The sequence below is a fragment of the Rhea americana genome, unplaced genomic scaffold (assembly GCF_003343005.1).
Source record: "Rhea americana isolate MKP2758 unplaced genomic scaffold, rheAme1 scaffold_71, whole genome shotgun sequence".
NCBI classification, from domain to species: domain Eukaryota; kingdom Metazoa; phylum Chordata; class Aves; order Rheiformes; family Rheidae; genus Rhea; species Rhea americana.
Genome location: NW_028186879.1, coordinates 1681606 through 1691862, shown reverse-complemented (window position 1 = coordinate 1691862; position 10257 = coordinate 1681606). Strand labels below are relative to the sequence as shown.

Genomic DNA, 10257 nt, shown 5'->3' with positions numbered 1-10257 from the left:
TTTTTTTTTTGTTTTAGCTGAGGTTGGAGAACTGTTTAAAAGGATGGTTTCTGTAAGTCCTAACTTTCAGTGCAACAATTTTCTATATTCTCTTTTACCTAGGATGCTTCCAGCTCAGATGGTGGAATATTACAATCCTACAGGCCCTCCTCCTCCYCCCCCTCCTCCTATGATTCCTTCAGCACAAACTGCATTTGTCAGTCCCCTCCAGCTCCCTGTGCCAGCTTCCCATTCTGGACTGGTGACTGGCTCCACATATGCTGCTACTCATCCTCCTCCTTCTAGTGGGCTTGTTGTCACGGCTCCTCCTCCTCCTGGCCCACCTCCTCCCCCTCCTGGCCCCCCTGCTGCAGGTTCATCCCTCTCTTCCTCCCCAATGCACGCTCCTCCAGCTGCTGAGGCGAAGCGTCATGAAGCTGCACAGCAACCAATAAGTGATGCACGAAGCGATCTTCTTGCAGCCATTCGTATGGGTAAGTGGACTTAGAGTTTTAGCAAGTCCTTTTCTTCAGTGTAAGAACTGTATTTTCCAGAGATCTGAGTTCAGGGGTCCTGTCCCCAGGTAGGCAGAATTCCAGCCTGAGAATTAGTTAACCACAGSTATCACAGACGTATTCTAACATTTTATCTAATGGAGTATATTAGAAGAACACGGGTTCTTAGTTTCTTCAGAAGAACTGAGTTATCCAAAAGCAGGTTTCAGCCCAGTGGACGTAGCTTTGAAAGGTATTCTTAACCAGAGACTAATGCCTATCTCTTACTTTGCATAGACTCTAAAGCTGTAGTTTTTATAGTGTTTCTGGACACAATTTTCAAGTCCTCCTTCAGCTCAAAAGAAATTGTACAGTCTTCAATATTTAGTTTTAACTATTGCTGGTAGTTTTAGAAGACTAAAAGCACTTAGTCTCTGATTATGAATTTCAATCTACTTTTTTTTTTTTTTTTTTTTTCTATTTCTCTTTACCACACTTCATTGCTCAGGAAGGCTAACTTACCAATTTCTTTTTTTCTTCCTGGGTATATTGCTAGAATATAAAACTCACAACAATGTGAATTGAAATTTTTTTTGTACAGAGAACTTTGACAATAACTGTCTCTACAGGAATTCAGCTGAAAAAGGTGCAAGAGCAACGTGAACAAGAAGCAAAGCGAGAACCTGTTGGAAATGATGTGGCAACCATCCTTTCAAGACGCATTGCTGTGGAATACAGTGATTCTGATGATGACTCAGAATTTGATGAAAATGATTGGTCAGATTGAAGCCTAGGACAAGCACAGTGGCAAATTCATGAAACACGTGGCTTCAATGATCACTTTCTTAGCAAGATGTAAAAGCAGGACGTTGGTACACATTAAGGCTAGTAATTGAAGCATTAAAATWGAGTTGGTATTATTCAGAATGCTGTAGCTTAGCAACTCTGGTAATAATGATGTGATTATGCTTGTGCCGATCTGAAACTTGATTACTTTCAGTATTTACCACATACTTAAGTGCCACTAAATGTAGCAAATCATGTGCTGCATGCAAAATATGCTGCAGTTGTTGCACTGTTACAGAACCAGCATTTTATTTTACTTTCCTGGTCTATAAGGTGTAAAGGATATATTTTTTTGACTTTGCATCTTACTGTTTTAGTTTTTCAAACAACTTAGGTTACTTGTGAAGTGGTCCAGTTGTTAGTCTTTGAGGAGAGTTAACTGTATGACTGGGTGAAGTGTTGAGATTCATAAATACATGATTTTTAGCTTTATTTTTTTAGATGCTACTTGTGTCCACCTTAAAATACGGTAGATAGCAACTAAATATCTATTTAGTCTATTTTAGATCACATCTGGTCTTAGCTTTTTAGCTTAGCTTAGCAAACAGGTTTGGATTTGTAGAATTTAACCTTTCTTTTTTCCTTAAGAAGGTAGCAGATGATGAAATGTATGCTTTGAGGACTGAATCCATGTGATCCCATAGTTAATTTTTTGACCAGATTGGAAAAGTTTGTAGCAGTAATAGCTCTCAGTTGCTGGCTGCTTAWTGGGTAGAATCCCAAGAGGTCTCAGGTAGGTAGTAAATATATGTCCATATTACAAATGAAAGTTAAAATCCCTGTACAGCTTTTCAGTTTTATGATAGGGATCAGCTAGATTCAGAGACTTCACAGTAGATCTGATTGAAGCCATACCATAGTAGCAGTGTAGACAAGTGTCTCTGCTATTACTAAAGAATTAATTCAGGTCAGTACACTTCTAGTAGTGAGATACATTTCGGAAGTATTAAACTTGGTTCTTATGCCTGTAGGTATAAATGATATGAATAAGTTTTTGATTAATTTGCGTATATTCACACATTCATGAAAGATCATTTTCAGTTTCCTGTAGCACACTTACTCGAATTACTGTTACTTTGAACATTTTTCTCTGCCAGTACTTCGCATTTATGTAATATTTGCAATTAAAACAGTTTATCAGCTGTTTAGGTTCTGTGCCATATATATATATATATATATATATAATATATGTCTCCATATATCTCCATGTGTGTATATATATATATATATATATATATATAAAAATGAAATGTGTGTGGGTGTACATATATACATATATATATATATACACACATACACATATGTAGGTATACACACAGTTGTTTCTCTTTCTCCAGCAAAAGTTGCTGCCATCCAGTTTGCTTTTGCTATCTCTATTTTCTTTAAAAATAACTCAGAATTTTTTCACAGTGCAGTATTAAAATGTTCTTTTTTCTTCTCGACTGTGAGTCAGGCTGCTGCTTTGCCTAATGAGGCTTTTTACAATGTATTCATAAGAGGGAGAAGAGTTCTTTCCCTACTAGATTACAGTTTTAATCTTTGTAACAGAAGTCTATATAATTCCAGGTCTAACATTTGGTAAAGCTCCTTTGTTCTGTATGACCTGTCTGTTTTTAAAAAATGTATTAAATTTAAAAAGGAATGGAAGATTTAACCTGCGTTTACACAGTAAACCGTTTTAGTCCTGAGAATAAAACCAGTCTAATGCAATATTCGCATGCAAACTGTTGGCTACTTATTGCTGTTTAATCTGCATATGTTATTTCAGTCTRTGACAGTTGTTACTCTGGTAGTGTGGCAAAATGCTTACCTCATATTTGTGTTAAAGATCTRTCATATGAAGTGTAACTGATCTCTGCATAATGGTGAGCAACTGCAGCTATCATTAATGAGTGCCAGCTAAAGGTACTCATCTCCTTTTCAGTTTGATCTGTTTTTGTCTTTGCCTTAAAATACAGAGCTAAATTCTGCTTTATTTTGTGCACTGGAGTCTGAGATTTGTGTATCCACAGCAAAGGACAGAATTTAGGCTAGAGCTTGATGGTGGCTTTCATTAATGTATGAGGGGTGGTTTGCTTTGGTTATAAGGATACACTCACACACTGGCTTCCAAAAGGATTTGTTGGRTAAGTCAGATAAAAGTGCAACTCGGACTACAGTGTTACATTGCTATATAAATGGGGAGAGTACTCTCAGTATCCTTTTGATACATGCCGAAATGAAATATCTCAGCAGAAAACCCTTTCCATTCTACTGAAATTTGATATGATAGAAAATATATTTTATGAACATAGAAGCTGAGCGTGTCTGAAATTTTGTAATCTGCATTAATTTTAAATAATAAACATAAAACAAGTGATCAGTTGTGACCAACTAAAATAGTGTAGATTTTTCAGTCATAGTAGCCAATCTGTTTTTCTGAACCTGGATTGTTGTCATTTTCCTTTCAGTATTTTATCAATAAAAATGTGAATTGAATTTAGTGATGTAAACTAACATTATTCTAGGCCATTTTATCAGTTTAATCTTACTTTGGGTTGTGAATAAGTAACAAATATGAATAAAAACTCACTTTTGAACCTGTCTTTCTTTTCTTAGATTAGTAAGATTGTGCTATTACTCTTTACCCCTTATTGAATAATAAGAGAATTGAAAATTTAACACTTCCAAATGTTATCTGTGACCCCAGGAAACACCATTTTACTGTGGAATCGACTGGTCTGCATAACCAGACTTCTATAGCTCTCCTCGTAGCCTGCATACTTCCTTAATATGTTTCACTTGAAAATTATTTATCAGCTGTATTAGCTGATAAGCCTTTTTTAAAGAAAGAGATGTTTGTAGGTTAATGACACCAAGCAGTTTTGTAAAATGCAAGCTCATGTCTATCTATTCACTACAAAAATCTCTTGATTAACTTTATTTGCAAAATGTGACAAGAGTGCCAAAGCTTAGGCTAAAACTTCATGTGGTAATAGGACAGACTTTTCATCCTACTGGGAAGAACTCACAGATCAGCGGCGAAATGTAGCAGCCTAACTGTAACTTAAACACGGTTACTTCTGCACCTTAGGTGGGCTGGGTTGTTCCCTGGGAAAATGAATTCATCTTTATTTTGTTAAGCTGAAAATGTCTGTCCCTCTGGCATGCAGCTCTTTTTTTCACTGAAATTTTCCATCTGTGATATGAACGTAATTCAGGTAGTTAGAACAAAGACACCAATTCYAAGTACTGACTGAATAAATGAACTGGCAATTTTTTTCAAAGGCTATTTTATAGTAAAGCAAGCTGGTCTCTTCKTTTTAGCAATATAAATGCTCGTTCATCATTTGGGCTTGGAGTTAGGATTGGTGATTATACTGAAGACATCACTCAGCATACTACCTTCTACAGCTTTAATGGTTATTTTCTTGAATGTTAAAGAATCTACACTGATGTATCAGTTGGATTTTTAGGTCTTTCAGATTTCTCCTTATTAACTAAGATGAACCAAATGAAGGAGAAAAAAAGTCTTACTGTTAACAAGAGAGGTATGCTGTTTAGAACAAKCTCAAAATTGAACTAGGTTTTGCACTTTGCAAATGAGGTTGTGAGGACGGGAAATCACTCTGCTGGAAATCAGTTCTTGTGATGCATGTTGCAGGGGTTATTTCTCTGTTGTGCTAGACAYTGTATGCTAATAATGAAGAAATGTTGCCTTCCACTTGAAGCTATGCAGCTAAAGTTATGACAAATGTGTAATTTAACTTCTAAAAATATTTAAAATGTCACTATTAAACTGCACTGAATATAAATATGATAATAATGGAAGTTTTATGAAAATGTGACTAGAAGCTGAAGTTTATGCAGATTCAGTCTTGAACTCAGATACTATTTCCTAGCAGTTGGGTAAAATAAATATCAGAACAACTTATCCAAAGATGTCTTTGACAGAGGCTTTTTAAGATGGAATTGTACTTCCTCCTCCTYAAAACAAGGAAGCAAACAAGAATTCAACTTGATCAGCTTTGGGGAAGAGTTTCTTATCCCGTGGAGGGCAGCCAACCTGACTGCATTGTTAATCTTAAGTGTGAATTTTTAAGTACCTTTTGTACTAGTAGTTTTATATGTATAAAACAGTGCACAGAAGTCCAAGGATTTCAGCAGCTTGAAGCAGCTTTGTGCTCACGTTCCTAAGCTCCATCAATGTGCTCAGTGATATACAGGGAATGAAAATAAATGACAATCCCTGCTAGAATCCCTCGGGCCGTGGCATCTGCCACAAAACAGGAGTGATTTGTGAAGATTGTTCAATGACAAGCTCTATTCTCTTGGTCTTTTAAAGAAGTGTGGGAACCCTGGAAGGACTTTAGGTTCCCACTCAGCCATTGTCTTTTATTAGAGAGGAGAGCAGAAATAATAGGAACCCTGAAGAAAAATGTCCTTTAAGTACAAAACAGGGAGAAGGAGTCTTGTGTTTTGCCTTCTCTAGTAATAGGAAGAAGCAAAGGGCGGTTTTGCATGTTCTTTCAAATATCTGTAGATTTCTTTGGAGAAATGTGTTCTTTGGAGAAAATGGGTGACGTAGGTAAATGCCCGTAGCTGTGGAAAGCCCTCTCGTATGTTTATGCTGGACTGGGCTTTTTTTTCAGTTACCTAAGAAAACAAGTAGCCTCAAAAACAAGTGGTAGGAGATTCTTAGCTAAATATAGTAGTCTCTTTGGAGATTAATTCTTAATGTTGGAGTTAAATAAGGAAGTTCTTATCTGATTAGCTGGAGCTGGGAGTACTTGCTTTTCTCTTGGTGAGAGGTCATATGCAAAGTGCTTTGGAGATTAGAGCCAAGGGCGACTGTTCCTGAGATGTCTCAACAGCTCGTCTCTGTTTTTATGCAGTATGACAGCGTGGCAGTGATTGAAAACGCTGAGTGACTTGGAAGGGCAGCACATCTGTCTGCCACATCCAGCAGTCGCTCGTGCCAGTGCAATGTAGGTGTTAGAGGAAGGAAGAGAGGGCTAAAGATCTGTCAAAGTTACCCTAATGCTAATTTTAGGCAGTCTGTCAGTCTGTCTTTGAGAGAACGCTAGTAAACTGGAACCCTACTAAGTATTACTGGGGGAGATGGCAGAACTCATCTAAATAGGTCTTCTCCATTTCTCTTAAAAAACGGACAGTCTCTTAGTGTCAATAAGTGTTGACTTCCTTATTCAGTTTATGAGTAATGTTACTGTTAATGTTCTACTTCTCTAGCAAATATAACTTCTTAGTTCTTTATTAATGACCCTTTTCTAATTTGTTAAATTGCCTGGGTCCGTTGCTTTTTATCTTTACAAATTGGATGCAGTCACCAGTCACTGTAAAAACGCCTTCTGAAGTCAATAACCCAATGCTGATTTTCATCAGCTGTAGCCTGTCCTGTTACATTAATCTCTTTTGGTTCTCTTACTTCCTTTTTTTCTTTTAAAAAAAAAAATCTTTCTTTTAACAGATAATTTGCATGTTGCCACCCAAGGATTTTCCCATTTACCGCTTCAGCAGGATTTTCAGTTTAGTGTGGTTGGTTGGTTGGCTGTGGTTTCTGCCCTTGAACGGGTTCTTGTTCGGTGGCTGTGCTGGTAACAGTGGATGTTACAAGGAGTGCCCTCTCCAGCTATAAGGGCCTTTTTCCTCCACTGGCAAGGATGATTTCTGTAGTAGTAGGATAAATTAGCCCAGGCTAAGCGATGAAACATAAATCTTTCCAGAGTTACTGCTTATTCTAGCAATGTAAGGCCTTACACTGACTTCACCTGGGACAGTCTTTCAGATTTCTTTGTATTCTTTTCCTCTGTCCTGTTTTGGTGATGTTTCCTAACCTGGACGTGCTCCGTTTTCTGTTCTTGGTTTTCCTTCCAAATTTGGAGTACTTTTGCAAAATTTCTTAAGATCCCTTCAAACTACTTCTGATGGCCGTTATATCGTTTTCTGATTTGAGTATGAAGGATGTTCTCCTGTGTGCTTCACACTCTTAGAATGACCATCAAAGTAATACTTTCTAGGCTGGCTAGAGAAGCTCCCTCAAATTATTTTAATGTGATTTCTGTTTATAGCAAATTTTGCCATAATAGAGGTTTGGAAGTATGCTTTCAGCAGTTAGTGAATTTTTAGTTTGCTGAGATCTCTGGAAYAGGTTCATCAAAATATTTAATCTGACTATGACTACAGAACTTCTCTGCGTTAAGGTATGTGCTGTTTCAACGTTTACATTGAAATACTGACGTATACCCAGCTCTTGATTATTTCTAAAATGTCAACAGTTCCTGGGAATATTTGGAGTTTACTTAAATCTATAGATCCTGCTTCTAGCTCATTGTTTCTCCCAGTAGTGGATGACTGATTTGCCTTCATTGCTGAAAATCACTACTATGTTTCTTTTCACAAATTTGTTTTCTTTTTATCTTGCCCTTTATTTTTCCCCTTTTTTGTATCCAAATAACTTATGTAAAACATTCTTATCTGAAAAAAAAAATAAAAACTTGTTTTGGGTCATCTGATCTGTATTCTGTTCAAAACCTCCAGTGATTGTCAAGTCACTCTTTGTTTTATAAATGATTTAAAGAGTCATCTTCATTCTTTAAATTGACATAGTTTGTCTAAGAAATGGAATTCAAGTCCACCATGTGCTTTAAGTAAAGGAAGTTCCATCCCTCTCCTGTGGTGCCCYTCTTGACCTATATTGCTTGCTATGTTTCTAGGATTTATGTGAATTATTTATAYGGCGTGATACATTTACTTTGTACTTTGCTGAGAGAGATAATAAATCCTCACTTTGGGGATATTCAAAGCTAGTTAAAACACACCAAATTGTGAGGCAGCTGCTAACCACTAGCATTATGTGAAATAAGAGATATGGGGCTTGCCTAGCTATAACATTGCTTCTTGCTTATTGTGTTACCTGAGAAAAGCCATTTAAGTACAAGATACCTCACTTAAATGGAGAGARTAACAGCACATATCTGTGGAGTTCTTTCCTCTCTTTAATACATGAGAGGTAGGAAAATAGCRGCTTTAGGACAGAAATGGGAAAGATGAGAAAGACTAGGGTTTTTTTTACTGTGCTAAACAATAGGATAAAGTGTTTCAGTGAATAATTGATGATACTTCACTTTGTATTTATGCTTTATCTGTATATAGAGATACCATCTGAGTGGTGAGGCTAAGTTTTAGCCTTCTTCCTGAAGATAGTCTTCACTATATTATTCTCTTCACCTTAACAGTTCCAGTATGTAATGGCCTTTCTTTTCTATTCAGTGTTTCAGCTGGTATTTCCTTCACTGATCAGAAGAGACATGAGAGTACAAACAGCACTGGCAGTGCTGCTGGGCTTGCTACTTGATTAGGATGAATAGACTTATGTTGACATTTAAATAGTGCATTGATCTTTTTAATATTTCTTGTATTCATGAATTTTAAAAAGGAAATTAGAGAACTGAGAATGTCTTCTGCTCAGAAAATAAAGCATGGATATTCAGGATAGTGGAAGACTTAAGGAATATATGGGTAAAGGATTCTTGCAAACTGCAGTTCTATTTTAAGCTTCCAAGTGTGAGCATTGCAGAATTGCTGTAACTACCAGCCTGCTGCAGGTATTCTTTCTCCCTAGTTTTCAGGGCAACCATTTATTCTCACCCATCTGTTTACTGAATGCTAACAAGATGCTGTATAAGAGAGAAAATGTAGGAAAATTAGTTGACTCAAGAGGCATATGTGGAATGGAAACAGAAATGTTACGGGAAGCTAAGAGCAAAATTTATCCCCTAGAATATCTGTCTTTTTGGCAGGACAGAACTGAAGATACTGGTGTCATCACTAATTTGTTACCACAGAAGCTAAGGAAAATAATGTAGATTTGGAAAGTCTCAGGTCTTTAGATATGTGTCATGGGGACTGTCTCATAGAATCATAGAATCAGTAAGGCTGGAAGGGACCTCTGGAGATCATCTAGTCCAACCTCCCTGCTCAGCAGGGTCACCTAGAGCATGTTAGACAGGGTTGCATCCAGGCGGGCCRTGAACATCTCCAAAGGAGGAGACTCTACAACCTCCCTGGGCAATCTGCTCCAGTGCTTCGTCTCACCTAATCAGACTTCATACCTCAAGTTTTCTATTTTGTACCCAACCTGGAGAAACAAAGGGAAAAAAGGTTTGTGTATAATGTTATTTTCCTTCCACTGGAATTGCTCTGAGATCTGTGGAAGACCAGTGTACTACTGGAAATAGGTGAAACTGCTATCTACACAGCCATGGTATCAGTAGGTCAGACCATGTCTGCGTTAGCAAGAATTGCACCTCAGAGAGAGTGGGTCTGTCGAACACAGCAATGAGTGTTGATYGCTACTCTCCATATTTCAGGGGTTATGCGTTGTGCTGGCTTTAATCTGGTCCTAAATCTGTCCTGGAACTAAATGCCTCTTCACAGTGAGAACGTATCTTCCATTTAGTTTCTTCTGAAAGAAAACTAGTTCAGGCACTCTGAGGTTGCTCCATGATGCAAATTAAAGCATGGCAAGTGGGAATGTGCAGGAAATTGTTTCAAAGGCGCAGTTCTGATCTGAACTTAAATGCTGATATGGACACTGATTAGTAAGAATAATTAAACCATGATGAATGTGTGACTTTACCAAATACCTCTGATTTTGCATGTTTACCCTTCTGCCTACACAATCACTCATTCACTCATCCACTTGTATGTCATTCTTTGGCCATTATATGTCACTAGGGAGAGGCACAGAGCTGTAGATGATGTRCTGGGTGTCTAGCAAACTGGCATTTGGTGACGAAATATTACTAATGAGTGTTTCCAAAAGCAGAGCAGTGCAGCACAGCTCTCCTACACAATTTGTGTAGCAGCCTAAACAGGCAGCTTCTCTGGAGGTAATCCTAGCAAATGAGCCAAGCAGGATTAACTAGATAGGAAAAAT

General features: G+C 37.5%; 1 protein-coding gene across 3 annotated transcripts in view; it reads left to right on the top strand.

The window, feature by feature from the left end:
* WASF3 (WASP family member 3) overlaps nt 1–3896 on the top strand; it is a 66638-nt gene extending 62742 nt beyond the window's left edge. For all 3 annotated transcript variants that reach the window (XM_085321768.1, XM_085321766.1, XM_085321767.1), the window contains exons 9-10: nt 103–473; nt 1103–3896. In XM_085321768.1, the coding sequence (XP_085177894.1) occupies nt 103–473; nt 1103–1260 (529 nt within the window). In that variant the 3' untranslated portion in view covers nt 1261–3896. The remainder of the gene's footprint in view (nt 1–102; nt 474–1102) is intronic.
* Nucleotides 3897–10257: the final 6361 nt, after the last annotated feature.